This window comes from Chanodichthys erythropterus, chromosome 23 (assembly GCF_024489055.1).
Source record: "Chanodichthys erythropterus isolate Z2021 chromosome 23, ASM2448905v1, whole genome shotgun sequence".
NCBI classification, from domain to species: domain Eukaryota; kingdom Metazoa; phylum Chordata; class Actinopteri; order Cypriniformes; family Xenocyprididae; genus Chanodichthys; species Chanodichthys erythropterus.
In genome coordinates this window covers 29430485-29451702 of record NC_090243.1, presented here as the reverse complement: position 1 = coordinate 29451702, position 21218 = coordinate 29430485, and the positions used below count along the sequence as shown (strand labels likewise).

Below are 21218 nucleotides of genomic sequence, written 5' to 3'. Positions count from 1 at the left end.
ATAAAGTCTTCATCTCCTATTAGTGTACACCATTCAGATGATTCTTCACAAAAACACAATAATATTTTAAAAGGTTAGTTCACACAAAAATGAAAATTCTGTCATTTATTACTCACCCTCGTGTCGTTCCACACCCATAAGACCTTCGGAACACAAATTAAGATATTTTTGATAAAATCCAATGGCTCAGTGAGGCCTGCATTGCCAGCAAGACAATTAACACTTTCAGTGCCCAGAAAGCTACTAAAGACATATTTAAAACAGTTCATGTGACTACAGTGGTTCAACCTTAATGTTATGAAGTGACAAGAAAACATTTTGTGCACCAAAAAAAAAAAATAAATAAATAATGACTTTATTCAACAATATCTAGTGATGGGCGATTTCATAACAGTGATTCATGAAGCTTTGAAGCTTTACAAATCTTTTGTTTTGAATCAGTGGTTCAGAGCGTGTATCAAAATGCCAAAGTCACGCCCCCCAGTGGTGAACCATTAAAATTCCGAAACACTTATGACGTAATGAAGCCTTGTTTACTGAAATCATGTGACTTTGGCAGTTTGATACGCGCTCCGAACCACTGATTTGAAACAAACGATTCATAAAGCTTCAAAGCTTCATGAAGCAGTGTTTTGAAATCACCCATCACTAGATATTGTTGAATAAAGTCGTTATTATGTTTGTTTTTTTTGGCGCACAATAAGTATTCTCGTCGCTTCATAACATTAAGGTTGAACCACTGTAGTCACATGAACTTTTTTAAGAATTAATTCTCTTGCTGTCAATGCAGGCCTCACTGAGCCATCGGATTTTATTAAAAATATCTTAATTTGTGTTCCGAAGATGAACGAAGGTACGAATGTACGAAAGTACGACATGAGGGTGAGTAATGAATGACAGAATTTAAATTTTTTGGTGAACTAACCCTTTAAAGTTCCTCTATATGCTTTTTCGAATATTAACTTTAATGTAGAGTGTAATACAGCTGTTTGTGAATGTAAAAGGTCTGCAAAATTTTAAAGATCAAAGTGTACGACAAATAATGTTATTGTCTACTAAAAGAAAGAATCGATTGTGAACTGAAACAGCACATCCAGTCGCACTTTCTATCACATACCTAGGTAACAATGTAACGCTGTAACAGATCTGGGGTGAGTTTCCTGAAAGCATCGTTGGTGAACCATGGTCGTAAGTCCCATTGAACTCTATTGGTAACGACGGAACTTGCGACCATAGTTCGCTTTGGGAAACGCACCCCAGGCTGTTTTCTTTGTTACTTGTAATTCTCTTCCTAATCATTAGGGGTCCTACTCTCTTTACCTGAGGAGTCTGACACCTAGAGATTAGAAAGAGAATTACAATTAACAGAGAAAACACCCTGATCTGTTACAAAGCAGTTTGGAGTGTTGCAAATCCGCTTTTCATGCATTTCCAAAGAATGAGGACTCGTGCTGGAATTGATACAACAACAATAAAAACTGTATACAAGCACTGAGAAAGCCTCTGGAGCTGAAATTCTGATATGGAAATGGCCGTTACTTTTCCGACACGCACTGTAAGCTGTAGACCAGTCACAACAGACTGGGTCGTCTGACCAATCATAGCAGAGTAAGCTTGCGGAAAGGGGGGATTTAGAGAGCCGTTTTCAGACTCTATGAGAAATTATGTGGTGCGCTATGTATATTATGAGAAAATTAAAGTGTTTTTGACCTTTGATGCATGTAAGTCTATTGCTGGAGACATCCAAAATTCTGAACCTTTAAGAAAGCTTTTTTGGTCATGTTTTGGAGCTCAACAGCTCCAGTCTTTACAGAATAAGCCTGAACCTAAACCTGAAACCTGGACGTTAATGTTTCAGTACTTGAAGGAAGTGTTTAGTAAAACATTCAAGTTGCTCTTTGTCAGATAAATGTCTCACTCTCTGTCTTTCTGTGTCAGAGTGAAATTTAATGATGGCAGATGATCTTGGGCTGATGTGGCTGTGACGCAATGAGGTCAGCTTTGCTCTTTAGTCTTCATGGCACTCTGACAGAATTACTGTACAAGTTTAACAGTAGGAATTGAGATTCAGAAGAACTTTGGTTGATTTATGTCTGGGATTTCAGTGCTGTTTCTTCTGCAGTTATGAATATTGTGAATTATTGATTTGTGTGTAATACATTGGGATTTATTTTCTGGTCAGAATAGCAGAAATAAGACTAGGAGTGTGTATTCAAATTTAAGTAAATGTCAATTTTCATTCCACATTGACTTTAAAGATCCTTTAAGGGTTCCATGTATTGAACAATCTGACTACCAATTACCTTCAGTCAATGTATCAGAAACTCAAATGAAGCACGTTTGCCAGCTGTGCTTGACACTGAAGCGTTTACTGTAGCTATAAATGAAATGGGCCGCTTCCTGCAGTTAGCTCAATTAACTTTGATAAATGGTAGTGAAACATGAAGGTGTGCTACAATGCCATAGTCCCCTGTGGTACAGTAATAATGAAAAATAAAAATGGGCCCTGAAGCTGTGGGAATTTTCCACTTCACATCCGCTAACATACCTTGTTATTCAAGTGTCCACATTTCACCTTTAATGCTCAAACCAATGACAAATGCCCCTTTCAGCCCACTACTTATCAAGCTTGGACGTCCAGAACAAGTTAAACTGAATGCTGGGCTGCCCTTTTTAAGAGCGGTTATGAAAGAAAAAAAGACAGGAAACAGAGTTTAGTAGTGTTCTTAAATTTATCGTAGAGGGTAAAAGAGTTTATTAAGGTGCATTAAGGTATTAAGGTTTATTAAGGTAACATTTACTGTTTTTCTGCTAATTTTCACAAGCATGAAAGCAAGTAATTTCAATAGGAATCCATGCAATCAGGAATTTAACTTGAGGGTGGTATCTCCATACAGATTTCACAATGTCCTCAAGCTGATCACTGCATTGTCAGTAGTTGCATTTAGTAGTGCTGGTTTCCAGTGACTCTTTCTTGAGGTTTCATCATAACGATTAGCATTATGCCAGTAGGTGGCAACAAATGTCTTATTGAATGAGTCATTGAATCACTCAGCCAATTTGTTCAAAAAAACTGATTTATTCTTTGCTGATACTCCACTATTGTGAGTTGCATGGACATGCAGAACTGATTATTATTGACAGATAACTTAGCTGTCAATAATGTGTCTAAAATGTAAGTAACATTATTATATTTGTTTATTGAACTGTTGTATAAAAACAATTATAAACTTGCCATTTTTACAATTGTCTCAGGTTATGGCTGTAAGCATGGTTCCCTGAGAAGGGGAACGAGACTCTGCATCAAGGATTTGACGCTATGGGAACACTTCTCGTGAGACAGTATCTGTTGCACACCAGTTTTGATTGGCTACCACAGGTGATGTCACAGACATGCTGGCAGAGAATATAAGTGCGCCTAGAGATAACGTCATTAGCTTAATTTGTCTGAAGGAAGACGTACAGGCATGGCGCTCCACTGACCAGTCTAATTTTAAATTGGCCGAGGCGCAGGTCATTATGTCGACCAGATCCTCGTATATGGAGTTGATAAACTTCTTAATTTGACTTTTAATTTCACGGAAAGGAAACTGGGATGGCAGAAAGCAGCAGCGTGATTGTTTTCTTTATTTTACAAAAGCAAAATGTTTTGTATTTATTGTGAGTATACACAAATAAAAGTAGACCCTTTACACTCGAATTATGTTATACATCATTTGAAACTGGAGTATGGACAATGGAGTATTTTAAGCTGTTTCCGCTGTTATAATGACACAAAATGCCGATTTATGTCCTGGAAGTCTCACTACTACAGTCCATTGATTAAATATGCATGTCCTACAAATGGGTGGGACATATAAATGACATGTACATGATTGACCTGTACGGTATGTGAGTGGAAATATGACCAGCATGCCAACACATATCAGACGACATCATCCAGATGTGCCAATCAGTGGAGGTAAGCAGAAAAACACTAAAGGAGTGTAAAAACTAATCTCTGCACAAGTTTTATTTTTCATTATTCTATTTCATACTTTTGTAACACAAGAAATACTTTTATGCAAGAGTGCATTTTGTTTCGTGCTTAGTGCTTAATATACTAAAGGAGGCTGCACTATACCAACTACTTCAGGGGTGACTAAATGCCACTAGGTGGAACAAACTGTAATTTGCACTACTGTCTGTTCAAAATAAATGAATATACCAAGCATTGGGGATTTGTTGCCATTTCCTGTTGTACTGCATAGGTTTAGAGCGAAACTCTGCAGGACAGTGGCCCTCCAGGACAGAGTTTGCCCATTTGACCGTTGCACTCACATCTTGTCTTTTACATCATCTTGTGCAATACACAGCGTTCTAAAACATGGAGCTCAAGTTAAATGTTTTGTTGTTGTTGATGTTATTTTAAACGTGTATCTAGACCTTGCTCTTTTCATTTCACATGAAATTCAAAATGCATTGAAATGCATTTTGTGTGAATGGCACCAACTATTACATTTTGGCAAGTAAGTCCCTGCAGGTTTGTACTACATACATGAATGATAACTCAAATTTCCCAACTCATTGGAGTGTTAATTACAAAAATTGGATGGAATGCAGCTTTCTCCTGGCAGACAGTAAAATCATGGAGATTTCGCTCTTTTTACTTGAGTCAGTACCTAATGACCTATATCCATATAGGAATGTGTAAAGCCACTCAAAACACCAGCAGCGGCAAGCCAACAACTTACTTTCAGGAAAATTTTCAAAATGCAGTTATTTTTGTAGTTCTGTTTGGTGCCACTAGTGGCACAGAAATTACACAATTTGGCTTTACATAATTGTCGGTTCTGCAGATGTTTGAGCTTTATGCATAAACATCTTTATGCAAACAGGGAAATCAAGTCCGTCCACCCTCTCATCTGAACTCCTTGGGAGGCATCTTGGAAATAGCAGTAAATGTATTTGAAAATTTAAATGCCCTCTCGGGACATAAAGTGATGTGAGTCATTGATGTTCCCTTTGAAGTGTTCAGTGTTCTGCTGAAAGGCAGGATCAAGCAGATTGTTTTCAAAGGATTTGTAATTGGTTGCATTAGTAATGTTAGGGCCAATTTGCTGTTTTTCTTTAATGGTTAGACATGTTTTTTCTTGATATACAAGTTGTACATCACTGCCTCTGTATTTTTATTTCTTTCATCAAAATAGAAGAGAATAGACTTTGGGTCTAAGAGTCTGCCAGAGCATTCAAACAAACATTTTGTCCCATTACAATAGCAGCGGTCCAAGACAGCCGTGTTTGCCTTTGGTCGATTTAAATGGCTCTAAATAAGCGGGTATTGTTGTTGCCTTGGCAACATGCTAGACAATTTTATGTAATTTCAAGAGAGCTTGCTTGGGAAAAAAGAACAATTTTCACCTCCATGTCCTCTGACTGAAGGCAAACATCTAGCATTGATTATTACCACAGCATCAACCCTTAGTTAGTTTTACTGGGTGTTGTTGCTACAAAAATCATGTAATAGACTTTGTAAAGCAATAGAAATCGGGCATTTTAAACATGCTTCCCTGGACTATTTAAGACCTCTTTGAACATTATTACAACCTTATTTTATTTCCTACTGTTAATTTCAGCATGAGTAACCTATCATTTGATCTACTGATCTGCTTGATGAAAAGAAAGAATAAGCAGTATTTTAGTGTCGAATCATGAAGAATCAGAAATGGATTAATTTTTATATCTAATGTTTGATTTGTTTAAGTGATGTGAGGCCTTTTAAAAGCAAGTGTTCTTTAGAAAGTTTTTAACCTTTTTAAGATTTATTTATTTACTTGCTTTCTGAAACAGGTTGTATTACCATACAAATATATGGTATACCTGTATATACTAAGTGTTACTCTGTATAATATGGCTCATCCAATCTGAATTAAGCGTTTGTTTGCTTACAAGAAACAGGCTATATTGCAATGTTTAACAGGTTTCTCTGTATATGTTTGCATAAAAATGTGTTCTTTTAATTAAATAGAGTATTTCTTTGCAGCTGTGTAACGGAGGGTCTGTCACAGATCTGGCTAAAGGTATGCTGAAAAGAGGAGACCGCATGGAGGAACCCATCATAGCCTTTATCCTGCATGAAGCTCTCATGGTAAAACTGAAAAACCAACCTGATTCCTCTGTATTTTTTTTTTAAATGCACCTTTTCTGTGAGTCATTTCACTGCTTGGCTCTGTAACATGTGCTTGTGTCTCTGAAGGGTCTCCAGCATTTACACATCAATAAGACCATCCATCGAGACGTCAAGGGCAACAACATCCTGCTCACCACAGAAGGAGGAATCAAGCTGGTTGACTTTGGTGAGGAAGTTGTTCTTTTATTGAGAAGTGACTGCTGGCTGTGAAAGAGAAAGCCTGAATGATTGAGTGTGTGTTTGTGTGGAAGTGAGAGACCGATAGCTTGATCATCCATGTTTTATACTCGGGTCAAAGCCATTACATGTGAGTGGTTCAATGCTAATTGAATAGCACTTATTTCTTCTCATCAAAAGCAGTGCATTTACATGTACGCTGATGATGGATGTCTAAAACACTTGCATTAAAGCCCCTGACTGTTGTCATGTCATTGGGAAAGAGGATATTGTCTGCTTTCAGTTACTAATGATTTTGCTTCTTGCTTTTCTTTACCAAATGAGTCTTTCTTAAAACATAAATATAGGTCGTAATAAGGTGGTTGAGGTTGAGGTGTTTTTATTTGGAGGACATTCTCCAATTGAGGGTTATTTTGCTTTCGTTTGAGGGTGCTTAAAATACATAAAAATCAATTGATTGTTCTGGATTTTCTCAAAAATGAAACTAGTTCCAAATAAAACCAGCTCTTGAATCCCAAGCAGAAATACAATAGTGAAACAGACAATTCCCGAATGCCTCTTTTCATTACTTTGGGGAAACGTGTGGCCTTATCATTGAGGCTGTAAGTGAAGCATTTTTAAGAGCCTCTGCCTGAACAGCCATACACAAGAGCTTATAAACCTTTAGAAAACCAGTAAATGCTTTTTCTGGGAATAAACAGCCAATCGTAGGCTTTTGTGATGTTGCACTGACTAATGTTTGCTATGCTCCACACGTTCCCTTCACCCCCTTCACTATTAATTTCCAGCCTAAAATCCACTTTAAATGTAATCTCTTCTTATGTTATTCTCTGGGCCGCATTTAGCCCCTGAGAGGAGATAGTGCCCCCCAACCCCTCCCAAAGCCCCCCTCCAACGAGTATCAGTCCCAGAGCAGAGGCACATAAAGCCCATAATTAGTCGAATGCATCCAAGGGATGTGGGAGATAACGGGACACCCTTCTCTTTTTTTAGGGAGGTGTTGGGGGATGGGTTTATAGAAAGAGAGAGGAGAGGTGTAGTGAGTGTTCTGGAGACATAAAGACGGAAAAACGAGAGCGTGATAGAGTGATGAGTCATGCAAGCACTCAAAACTGCTGTAGTAAAGTTGCTGTCAGCAGGATGAGCTTTCTGTCACAGTTTGTCAAGGACAGAGACTGAACTCCTCAGTGACATCACAGAAATTTGACCAATAGAAATCCATCAGCATATAGCCAGTTGCTGCGTCAAAATTGACCTACTTATACTACAGCCTAAAAGTATGAACTGTTTTTGTAAAGAAAAGGTACATACTTACTGAGTGTGTCGCAGAAGAATATAGGCAAGCCTTGGGACTTTTTGCTTTTTGCTATATACTTCATAATTGCATCTTTAACAGATTACTTTGTTTCTAATTTACATGCATCCTGTCACCATTTAAACTACCTTGACGATTATCTTAGTTAACATCCTCCACATTTAATTTCATTTAATCCCCGATTGGAGAGAAATGTATTGATCTGCCATCGGTGGGTCTTTTATGCGGAGATGTAATTTCTTAACCCTTTTTTATGTGTGTTAGTGGTCCTAATTGAATTCTCTTCCAACATACAATGGGTTGTGGGCATTATTATCCATTAATGGGGTTAGCTGAGTGTGCCTGGATCTGCACTTCAAATTTCCACCAAAAATCTAAACTATCCGGGTGCTTTTGAGATACTCATTTCAGCATCTGATTTGAGAAACACTAATTCTAATTTCAAATGGGACTGATAGTATGGGAATTGGTATCTATCGGTCTGTCTGTCCTTCCATCTGTCCGGCCATGATCATATGGAGTTTTTTTCCACACTTAAAGGTCATTAATTCTGAGTCATTTATTTATTTTATGTTTGCCTCAAAATTGAAATTAATTTGACACTGACTTTTAAATATTATTTTTCTATGTATTTCTGTGTATCTAGTTTTGTGTATAAAAATTCTTCACAGTTTCAGCATAGACTAAACATTCTCATAAACATCCTCTTTAAGCTATTTCTTTCAAAATATATGGTTTTCAAATGTATATGTAAAAACATTTATGTAAATGCTTCATGTTTCATAATTTAACATGGCACATTTACATAAGCAGTGCATGCAGAGTGGCTGATTAGTGTTAATGCAACCACATAATGCAAAATGGTAATGTGGCATTAGTGCGTGACACAAAGAGATGTTTTTGAAAGGTCTTTAAATCTTTAAAGGCCTCATGAAAAAGCTTACTTTCTAGCTTTTGGTTGAGGCCATATATAGGTTAGTGTACTTTTTAAAGGTTGACAAAATAAACATTTAAAATGTCTTTCTCTTGTACTAAAAATATTGGCACCATAAAAACGTACGTATGTTATCAATGTGTGAAAAAGTCAGTTGCAAAAAAGTCATATAGTTTCAGTTAAACATAGCCTCGACATGCAGTGCAAACCACTTCAACTATGACTGTATACACAATACAGCACATTCTTTTGTAATATGTAACATTACACAGAAAATATTAATAAGCGATTGTTTTTTTCACACTAAAATCACTATTGTTTTGTTTCTTCTGGCTATACTATTGAAACAGTAAGTGTTTTAACATTTACAGATTGTACCCATTCACTTACATTGAAAGAGCCTCACTGTAAGCCAGATTTGAGGTTTTTTTGCTTATTTGTTTGTTTTTTACAGAAAAGGAGGGATAAAAAATTATTAAAATCACAAAGAAACGAAAGTAGCAACACATTTTTTTCTTCCACATAATAACATCCAGGTGATACAAATTATTGAAAAAGAAAAACAAAAATTAGGGTGTGCATCTGAATGTGAGCTTGCTGTTGATTGTAAGAACTGGCTTGGTTTAAGGCAGTGTTTAAAACACTTTTTGTTATACTGGTTGCAACTTTCTTCACAACATGATAGCAATCAAAATAGAAGTGGTCTAAATATGTAAAAAAATGTTTGGTCTAAATGCAATAGGGGCTGTTTACACAGAACACATTTTTTGTGTGAACGAGCCCTGTATTTCTGTTTGCACAGACATTACACATCATTAGCCCGTTACATGAGGCTATTCAGAGTTGTAGATAGACAGTCACAGAGAGCCGCAGACAAACAGAAGACACCTTTCACTGTTCCTCCAAAACCAAAACAAAGAGCTTATGCTGCTTTCACGCCATGTCATAATAACTGTGATTAAGAGATGGCAACCCGTGATGTTTTACTTGGATGTTTTACTTGCATACTCAGAATTATGCCTTTCTATGGCAACACTATCAACTGTGAAATGAATCTGCAGCAGACAGGTGGTACAAGTCAGAGATCTCTAAATTGTATGCATTTATTATTATTATTATAATGTAATGTGCTTCGAGATATGAGGTAATTTAACGGCGTCATGACACTGAGCAGACTCTGCTCTGGCTGTGTGCATTCATGTGTTTTGGAGTAGGGGTAGCTTTGGATAGCACTCTAAAGGGAGGGTGGGATCTTATGTAGTCAAAGCTAGCTTGTTATTGCTAGCCTTTCTGAAATTGCCTACCCTACATTTAAGTAGACTAAATAATTGAAAAAGTTGAGTATTAACAGAGGGAATTAGTTTTCACTGGAAGATCGAGTTATGTTCATTGTGATTAAACATTACGAGGTCAGAACATTTAACAGAAAAATAAACATGCATGAATGAATTCTTCACAGTAAAATCTATAACAGACTAGCTAGGTGGTGCACAAGATTAATGGAGTTTGTTTAAGAAGAAAATTTCAGTCTTTGTATTTTTCTGCAAAATTTATTAATTCAGTATGTCACTTGCCGTTTCTTTGTAATTATTTGTGAAATTTACTAGCAATTTCTGAGTGAAAATGATTTTTAAAAAATCATACACCTTTTTTTTTCAACATTTGCGCTCAACTCACTTGTTTGAACTCGGAACCCAATATTGGCCAATCAGTATTCAGGATCGCAACTATCCATGTTATAATAGACTATAATCTGTTTAACCTTGTTAAAATGTGAGTTAATATTTACAGAATCAATATATGGGGTCAGATTTACTAAACAAGGCAAATTAGCGTGAGACCGCAATCCAGCGCCGATGGGAGTGGGAAGTTCTGAGGGTGATTTACTGGCAATGGTCATTAATTACTCACACCTATGTCGTTCCAAACCCATAAGACCTCCGTTCATCTTTGGAACATAAATCTCATCTCGTCGCTTCATAACATTAAAGTTGAACCACTGTAGTCACATTGACTATTTTAATGATGTCTTTACTACTTCTCTGGACCTTGAATGTGGTAATGAATATTGCTTTCTACAGGGGATAAAAAAAAACTTCGGATTCCACCAAAAATATCTTGAGTTGTGTTTTCCGAAGATGAACATAGTTCTTATGGGTTTGTAACGACACAAGGGTGAGTAATTAATGACAGAAATTTCATTTTTTTGGTAAACTAACCTTTTAAAGAACACAGATGCAGCCAGATCAGTTCAATAATGACTAATACAATCTACCAAGAGCAGAGCAAATTAGTCTCTAGTTTAAGACATTCTTTTTTGGGCAGTAAATAATGGCACAAATACCATTAAATTGACTAGCGCAAACCTTATTAAATCATCTTGCATAATTCATTTAAATACACTCCCATCATTTTTGCATCTGAAAGGGAAACTCCTACAAATGCATATGCAACAAGTTCAGCCGCAAAAATAACCCTGTCCACTCCTTTGCAGTGCTATTTTTTCAATGTGTATCTTTAGTAAAGCACATCCTGATTTTGCTGAGTTAGATGTGTTCCTGGGTCAACATATTTTGTTGATCCTGGAACAACATTCCAATCTGAAAATTTAGTCTTAACCCTATTCCTACCCCTAAACCTAACCCTACCCATAAGTTATCCCAAAAATCAGAGGGAAATGATAGATGAATAACACTGATGTAGAAGAACCAATTCATGATTTTAAGCCTAAACCTGACATAATCTGTAAACTTCACCCTCAAATCTGATTTGAGGTTGATTTGAATGTTGTTCCAGGATCAACAAAAATGTTGACCCAGGAACATGCTGAACTCAGCAAAATCAGGTTCTGCCTTTAGTAACTCCCCTTACCCCATATGCTTCATGCCAAACCTATTGTAAAATCATTTGTTCATGCATTTGTTGAGTGCTTGGCCAGAGATGTGCTGGGGGCGATATCTGTCTCCCACTGTCAGAAATGGAGCCACGGCGAGTGGGTGGCTGTCGGACTGTGGCTGTATGCAGGGGTTCCAAATGCCCACGTCTCAGAGCACGCTCAGAGTCACGCAGCGCTAATGCGTTATCCCTGTGAAGGGGCTCACGCTATGCTGAGCAGATAAAGCCCACACACTGACTCATCTGAACGAAAGAAGCTGCATTATTAGACAAAAAGAGCGAGAGGACGGGGAGGGGGATGGATGGAGGAGGGCGCTTTGGTGGCTTTGTCATGAATATTCTAATTGGCAGTGTTATCTCTGATGATTATTAAGACCGGCCCCGGGGCCCCGTGCAGATCTAATGTAGCAGAAAGGGAACAGCCGCAGGAGACTGTTTAGTGGGGTGTGTGTGTTTTTGTCTGTTGTTCTTCAGTACATCTATTCTCTGCTGTCCATTTACAGCCCACAGCATATGTGAAGCCATGTTTTTTTATTTGTTTCTGGTGTAGTGGGGATTTAATGTATTTGTGAGTCTTATGAATGCAACGAATCCTTTTTGATACCGCCAAGAATGGGCTGTTTACTTAATTCTGGTGATTCAAAAGCTATAATCTGATCAGAAATAGAAGAAAGATTCCTTTAAAAATAGATTCTAAACGATTCATGTGTACATAGTTAATTTTAGCAGCACAAAATGTTTAATCTGGTCTAATCTAGACATTTCAGATTCTTTGTTATTAACAGATTATAACTGAATGTGGTTCTGTTCATGGTTCTTCACAGCAGAAATCCAATTATTAAAATATTGGTTGATTCCCAGGGAAAATGTACTGAAGTTTGTGCTCAGAACATTACATTAGATTAGGTTCGTTTTAGGCTATACTTTAGCCATTTAGCTGTTGCTGACTATATTTACTTACATAGAAGCAAATAGAAAACACTAATTACAATTCAAAATGCAAATAGCACACTCACACTCCAAACGTCCTTATCTAGTTACTTGGTAACACTTTACAATAAGGTTCATTAGTTAACTACATTATTTAACATGAACTAATAATGACCTGCACTTACACAGCATTTATTATATCTTTGTTGATGTTAATTTCAACATTTACTAATACATTATTAAAATCTTGTTAACATTAGTTCATGCTCTGTGAACTAACATTAACAATGAACTGTAATTTCATTAACTAACATTAACAAAGATCAGTAAATACAGTAACAAATGTATAGCTCATGGTTAGTTTATGTTAGTTAATACATTAACCAATGTTTAACTAATGAACCTTATAGTAAAGTGTTACCAGTTACTTATTAGAAACATATGCTTTTTAAAATTGAAAATAACTGCTGCAAAATTATTTTCGGGTGTAATTTACGTTGTAGAGCAAAATGTTCAAGTATTGTCAAGTTTTTTACCACAGACATTATTTTACTCATAAATTGAAAAACTCTATTATAAAACCCCATAGGAAAATCTTGAGGGAGCCAGTGGAGAATTAGTCTTGCAGGTTTTTAAGTCATCCCTGCACCACTCTATTTAGGTTCTAGGAAAACGTAAATTATGTCTTCCTTCCCTGCTGGATTCCATGCTGGTCCAGGCTGGTTTATGTTGGTATAGTGCTGATCTAGATGGTGGACCAGTATATTCATGCTGTTCTCAAGCAAAATGAAGCTGGTGAAGCAGGTTCACCACCATGGTCTTGAAGGGTTGAGTATGAGTAGGCCAGCTGTCTGAATGCAAACGGTGCTTTGGGGACAATCATTGATTTTTGCTTGCATATTTCTATATGTAACATATTCATGATTTAAAGGAAAAATAATATAAGGTTAAAACATATGATTTATTGAATGATGATTATAACTAATTTATTTTGCTCACTCTGCTGAAAGTAAATTGAAAATTATAATTGTTTTAGTTATGATTACATTATTAATCAATGTTTCTGGTGAACTGGTAAAACATTTTAAAGCATCAAAGCAATAGTTTCCTGTTTTAAAAGATTCATACACAAATCAGTTAAAAAGAGCTTGTGTACATTGCATAACAAAACTTTTAGAGATATGAAAACTAAGAAAAATGCCCAATAAAAGAATAATCACAAGCAGTTTGTGAGACAAAAAAGAGAAGATGAGAAGAGCTCTTTCAATGGGACAGTTAATAACAACTTGATAATGAAAGTTCAAAACTGAAAATTGATGTTTTTAAAGACTTTCATACATATTTGGGAAGTCACATAATGTCAAAATCCAACTGTCAGCTACTGATTACAAAAAGTATCCATAGTAAAAGGTAAGCCAGTGTAGTCAGGAGAATGATATATTGTTGAAAATGGTGATAGCAACACTTTTAACAATTGCTGAAAGAGAATTAATTCAACCAAAGTCAATGATCAAATGCCCAACTAAACTGAACACTAATCACCATAATGGCAAAAACCTTTATCCATGTATCATATGAAAGAAATAAAGCCAAACTGGTTTGTAATAAGTGAATATGGTAATGCTGTTTTTGGAGTTGTTTAATCATCCTCTGGTGAGTGGTGATTTTATTTGCAGTTGATTTCATGCTGATCCCAGCATGCAAAACATACCTTATGCTGGTGACCAGCAATGCTGGATTTTTCAGAAGGGTTTACTCTCTGTTATGTCTTTCGGAAATATAACTTATAGCATAATGTCCATGCTGCTCTTACAGTGAAATAACGACTTTTGTTTGAGTCTGGAGGCTTGAGGATTAGTGTTGGGTTACTATGATCAACACAAACCAAGACAACACATTTTTTGTTTTTGTTTGTGACCTTGTTTGATCTCTATTCAAATTGTGTTTCCATTGCCACTTGGCTAAAAGCCAGTTCATTATGTCCAATAATAGGTACTTGCAGACACTTCAAAGATTTCCTTAACCAGCAGTCATCCATAAAATTTGTTTTAAATAAAACTTTGTTTTTGTGTTTCTTCCTCTCATCAGGAGTATCTGCCCAGCTTACAAACACCCGGCTAAGGAGGAACACTTCGGTTGGAACACCCTTCTGGATGGCCCCTGAGGTAAGACACATTGGCAAGTCATTTGCAAAGCATGGGGGTGACTTTGTGGACTGCAAATGTTTTTGTTGGCTTAGTTTTTCCATAAGATTTCCATATGAGACAGGGAATAAGGACTACAGCTCTGAAGTTGTTTAGAGTGTTGAAGCCAAAATTTCCATATGACTCGAGGGTAGAGGCTTACATGCCTCAATTTGTCCTAGGTGTCAATACAATCAAAACACAAACAGAGATTTATCATTAGTGCACTTTTAGATTCCTAAACATCTGCAGGGAACATTCTGGGTTCATCTCTGGACTAATCACATGGATTAAATTCTGAACACACTATTATTTTTGTTTCTAATTCTGAGGTAAGACCACCTGTATTCCATTCTCAGGTTTTCTGTTTTCTCTGGTGTACTGTGCAATATTATAGATCAATAAAGAGATGTAAACTTAATGCTCTTAATGGATACATAAGCCATTTTGGTAACGCTTTATTTCACAGAGTCCTAGTTATGCATGTTACATATAGTTATTGTAATGACTATAAATTGTGCATAATTACATAAAACTACCTCTAAACCAAACCTTGATCCTAACCTTAACACTATAGTAACTAGTAGTATTAACCTTAAAATAAATTTTTCATCAAATGTCATTTTATGCAGAAAAAAACATTCTTTTACTTTGCTTTATTCATTTTATGTCTATCATCTCCAGTTTAGTTTAAGCGCCAGTTTAGTCCCAGAATGTCTTTGAGTTTAATAATAATAAAACTTATTTTTGTCATTCTAATTGCATTTCAAAAAAACTGATGAATTGAAAGTGGGATCCCATTCTTGAATTCTGAATTTTATCCAACACCACACATGCAAACTAGCTTTTGTTGACATATTTTTCGATTTCTGTTTTTTTAAATATGAATAAATTAAATACTGTACATTCCAATACTATAATACATAAAGTACGTATAAGCATTTACATTGTTAAAGCGGAACTGTGTAATTTCTGGGCTCGCTAGTGACGTTTTAATATACAAATGACGAAAAAATATGCACTTCACCATTTTGTTAGCATTTATTAATGTGCTCTGGTTACTGTGGTCAGCAGTCAGTGTCCGTTATAAATATTTGCAGTTTAGTAATGAATGTGTTTGTATATTTGACCAGGTCATTGCGTGTGAGCAGCAGCTCGACTCCACGTATGACGAGCGCTGTGACGTTTGGTCTCTGGGTATCACGGCCATAGAGCTGGGTGATGGAGACCCGCCCCTCGCTGAACTTCATCCAATGAGAGCTCTCTTCAAAATTCCAAGGTGACGCCCTCATTTTTGTACATTTATGACACTTTTTGATATTTGGATACAAAACAGTGCACGGGGTCACATTTGTGCCAGTGTTATTTTAGCATAGAGATGGATGACACTGCTGTATATTTGGGCCTTGGAGCTGTCGGAAACCAGTACATGTTCATTCTTTTTTGAGGTTAGAGCAGCTTTAATGTACCTCAGATTCTTGAAATACATGTATCTTTGTGGATGCAAGAAAGAGACCAAGCAATTTTTCTCTCCATCGTGCGTCCAATTGTCTGAAGGTGAAATCTGATTGTTTACTGTTCTCTGGCTCAGAACTGTTATCACTAGTGTCATCTTGATGGTGCAGCACTTTTGTGTTCTAACACACACACACACACACACACACACACACACACACACACACACACACACACACACACACACACACACACACAAGTTTGTTTTGCTATCAAAGTGAGGACATTCCATAGGTGTAATGGTTTTTATACTGTATAAACTGTACATTCTATCACCTTACACTACCCCTACTCCTAAACCTACCCATCACAGAAAACATTCTGCATTTTTACATTTTTAATAAAACATTGTTTAGTATGTTTTTAAAGCTGTATTTTAAATATGAGGACTCATGAAATGTCCTCATATTTCATGTTTACGTCGTAATACCAGTGTAGTACCCATGTAATTATACAAATTTGTCTCCTCATAAATCACACACGCACACACACACAGCATCCATCCATTGAGCGCTGTGCTGTCAGAGCAGTGGTGGGGGTGATGGGGATAATCACAGAGCGGTGTGGTAATGTTTTTGACTGCACATGTACACACTGCAGGCTGTCTTTGTTGGGTCTTTCCTTCTTATATGAAAAAAGCAAACCTTACACCCCCACCCATTCAGACTGAGAACGAGCAATGCAATGTGACAAAACTGGAACGCATCCATTATAATCTCAAATTTGTATGTTCTCAAAATATTTCACTCAAGATTTATTTTGAAATGAATATTTATATTTGGATATACACTTCTGTTCAAAATATTTTTGAAAGGAATCTCTTCTTTTTTGCTTTTTTTATTTGATCAGAAATACAGTAAAAACTGTTGTTGTGAAATCATATTACACAAAAACATAATATTTATTATGTTAATGTTAATGTCAAAGCTGAATTTTTCATTACTCCAGTCTTCAGTGTCACATGATCATTTAGAAATCATAAATGTTGATTTGCTGCTGAAGAAACATTTCTTATTATTATCAATGTTTGAAACAGTTGTGTTTTTGTCAGGATTCTTTGATGAATGCAGTGTTCAAAAGAATAGCATTTATTTTAAATAGAATTTTTTAAATACAATATAAACATTTTTTTGCTGTATATATTTGATCATTTTAATGCACCCTTGCTGAATAATAATATATTTTTTATTATTACAGGTTACAATTACATATTCCAAAAAAATTTATTTGTTTATTTTAGTGTATATATATATATATATATATATATATATATATATATATATATATATATATATATATATATATATATATATATATATATATATATATATATAATATATATATATAATATATATGTGTGTGTGTGTGTGTGTGTGTGTGTGTGTGTGTGTGTGTGTGTGTGTGTGTGTGTGTGTGTGTGTGTGTGTGTGTGTGTGTGTGTGTGTGTGTGTGCTTTTGTTTATATTACATTGTGGGGACCAAATGTCCCCATGATGTAATATAAACCTGAGTTCACCTACATCGTGGGGACCAGCCAGCGGTCCCCACAATGTAAATGGGTTTATAAATCATATAGAATGAGTTTTTGTGAAAAAGTAAAAGTTTGCACAGTTTCCTGTGAGGGTTAGGTTTAGGGGTAGGGGCAGGGTAGGGGGATAGAATGTACAGTTTGTTCAGTGTAAAATGCATTGAAGTCTATGGAAAGTCCCCACAATTCACAAAAACAAACATGTGTGTGTGTGTGTGTGTGTGTGTGTGTGTGTGTGTGTGTGTGTGTGTGTGTGTGTATATAAAACTATATTAAAGGGTTAGTTCACCCAAAAATGAAAATTCTGGCATCATTTACTCACCCTCATGTCGTTCCAAATCCGTAAGACCTTTGTTCATCTTCGGAAGACAAATTGAGATATTTTTGAAGAAATCTGAGAGATTTCTGTCCCTCCATTGACAGTCTATGCAACTGGCACTTTGATGCTTTGAAAAGTTCATAAAGAGATCATAAAACTAATCCATGTGAACTGAGCAGTTTAGTCCAAATACTCTAAAGAGACTTGATTGCTTTATATGATGAACATATTGAATTTAGCCTTTTATTCACATATAAACATTCCTCAAATCACACATCAGTTATGGTAAACGGAAGCTCAAGCATGTTTGCTTGACGTGTGAGCACCAATGTGGTTCATTCTCGTGTTATGCACTACATTTGAGCTTCTGCGAGAACCAATGATGTTCGTTCTCATGTGTTATGCAGCACGTTTGAGCTTCTGGAAGATGTTTGTTCTCACAAGCGAAGCAGGTTCAGTTGAGCTTCTGTTTATGTTCGCTGATCAATGTTTATATGTGAGTAAAAGCCTAAATTAAATTTGTTCATCATATAAAGTGATCATGTGTCTTCAAACAAATTGGTCTAAACCACTTACTTCATATGGATTAGTTTTGTGACTTCTTTATTAACTTTTTGAAGCATCAAAGTGGTATTAGCGTAGCTGTCAGCTGAGGGACAGAAAGCTCTCAGATTTCATTAAAATAGCTTAATTTGTGTTCCAAAGATGAAAGATGTCTTACGGGTTTGGAACGACATGAGGAATTGGGTCTTTTGGTTACTAAATCCAAAATTGATCTAGATCACTATATGTGTCTTTTTTACATCCCCATTTTATTGCAGAACTGTCATGTTTTAGGTTTGCATTAGTCAGATTTTAACTTGTTGAATGATTTTGTCTTGGGTTGAATTAGAGGAGATCTGGTATGATGGTGGTGGCACTGCAGGGTTTGAGAGCTGGTACATGCCCATTGAACGGCACTAGGCCAGTGGCACATGCTGATGGCATGTTAAGTGTTACGTTTGTGTGACCCAGATTAGACCAGACTAAGCCTCGAGCCATGTCTGTGTTCAGCCCCCCACCACCAACAAAGCAAACCATGGACAGGAATACATACATTTAGCCAGTGGACACATTCTAAAAAACACTGGGTTACAAACAACCAAATTTGGGTTGTTTTCAACCCTAGGGCTGGGTAAATATAGGACAGAACACGTTGGGTTAATTGGGTTGATTCATTTTCACTATTTTTACTAGCTTATTCTTTTCTTTTACTTCATACATGAATTAATGTTTATGGATTAACTTAAATCCTCTAAACTTTTTTTAAATACTCCACACAACCACTGGTTTGCATGATAATTCCTTTATTATATTTTATAGTATAGCATATTTTATAATTTTAATATGAATTGCCTACATTTAAGCTCATTTAACAGATATTAAAAGTAAAAATTAAACATTTAGAAGTAATTCAAGTGTAATCAACCAGTCTCTGTTGTCATTTCCACCGTAACGCCGCTGGATCTCGCTGGAACTTCAGATCGCCACCCTGCATTTCACTTGTAGCCGAAAAATGCTCTGAATCTTTTTGAATAAAATCATAAAAGACTCACATCACGCCCCTGTGTGCTGCTTTGCATAAAATTAAATTATATATATATATATATATATATATATATATATATATATATATATATATATATATATATATATATATATATATATATATATATATAATAACAATTTTTTAGATAAAATAAAAGGTACACAAACCTGTATTTTACCGAAGATATGCACCAATTGGATGGAGCTGCACTGCTCTCTCCTGAAAAGGTAGCAAAAAGCCTGTGATAAATAACTCAACCCCTGGGTTGTTACGTCTGACCCAGGATCTGGGTAAAACAAAAACTACCCAAAAGGCTCGACCCAAGGCTTGGGTAGAAAAAATAACCCAAGATTTTTTAGAGTGCAGGAGCATAAAAGCCAAAATGAACCAGAAATAAACATCCAATGATGCACAATCTGAGTACGTCACTGATATGTGAACAGGTGAAAACAGAACAAAAATATTTTAACTGAGGATCTCTAATAAATTATTATTAAGCATTTTAACATATAAAAACATTAAATGGCTTTGCCATCACAGGAACAAATTAAATTGAACACATTTTAAAATAGAAAACAGTTTTTTTTTTTTTTTTCAATTGTATTTTCTTTCATAACCATTACATCTTACCGACCCCATCATTTTAAAATATTAAATTTATTATTATTATTTGGTGCTTTTATTGGTAACATGAGTAACCAAAAAAAAAAAAAAACCACATCCCAGCCTACGTCATTGCTGTTGTCTTTTGAATGCTGTGCTCTTAACATTGTGCTTAAAATTGCAAATGCCATGTTGTTTTCATCTGTTATCTTTTTGTTTTATGCTGCTGTGTTTCCGATAAGGATGCATTTTAACAGTCCAAGCGTTTCTCCAGCCGTTTCCATTGACACCCGCTGTTTGTGTGGGGTGCAGCGTGTGATAAGCAGAGATGTATGCCCCCCCATTAGGGTAATTAATCGCTGTCAGAGGCACAGAGTGCGCTCCTGACGCGGTAGCCGTTGGACTGGAGTACACCTCCTCAACCCTGCTCTCCCTCTGTTAATAGCCCCCTTCACCAGGACAGCAAATGATGGCTAATTAGCTCTATTGTTCCACAGCAGGGAACGCTTGTCAGGTCCTCCCTGACACCGTTAAGTGTCTATCTGCTTACTTATTTACATGTGCAGGGAAAAGCTTTCTGCCAGCATTCATGGACAAAGCTTTTCACAAGAGCACAAATTTACTGAAAATGCCATTTCACTTGTGCAACCTCAGCCTGTAACTCTTTTCAAAGATGATGTAAGTATCTAAAGTAATAAATAGACCATCTTTCACAACATATCTCAATTTAAATATGGGTTATGGTGGCTTTTCAGCTAAATAAAACAGCAAAACGGCACAAAAACAACATAACATAATGTGTAATTATTAGATAAAATCAAAACATACAAACAAAATTTATTACAACATGATAAATAAACATGTTTGTTTATTTATGGGGACTTATTTATTCATTTAATATGGGCACTTATACTAGGGTTACCACACCTCAAGACTTTTTCAAATGTTTCATTTCAAGACATTTGTCAGATATTTTGTCCTTAAAATGCTCTAGTGTGTTGGACTAATTTTTTATTATTAAAGAGAGAGAGAGAGAGAGAGAGAGAGAGAGAGAGAGAGAGA

General features: G+C 36.0%; 1 protein-coding gene across 2 annotated transcripts in view; it reads left to right on the top strand.

Annotated features, from left to right (window-relative positions):
* myo3a (myosin IIIA) overlaps positions 1-21218 on the top strand; it is a 99860-nt gene that overhangs the window by 13893 nt on the left and 64749 nt on the right. For both annotated transcript variants that reach the window (XM_067377901.1, XM_067377900.1), the window contains exons 3-6: positions 6023-6127; positions 6236-6335; positions 14509-14585; positions 15737-15882. In XM_067377901.1, the coding sequence (XP_067234002.1) occupies positions 6023-6127; positions 6236-6335; positions 14509-14585; positions 15737-15882 (428 nt within the window). The remainder of the gene's footprint in view (positions 1-6022; positions 6128-6235; positions 6336-14508; positions 14586-15736; positions 15883-21218) is intronic.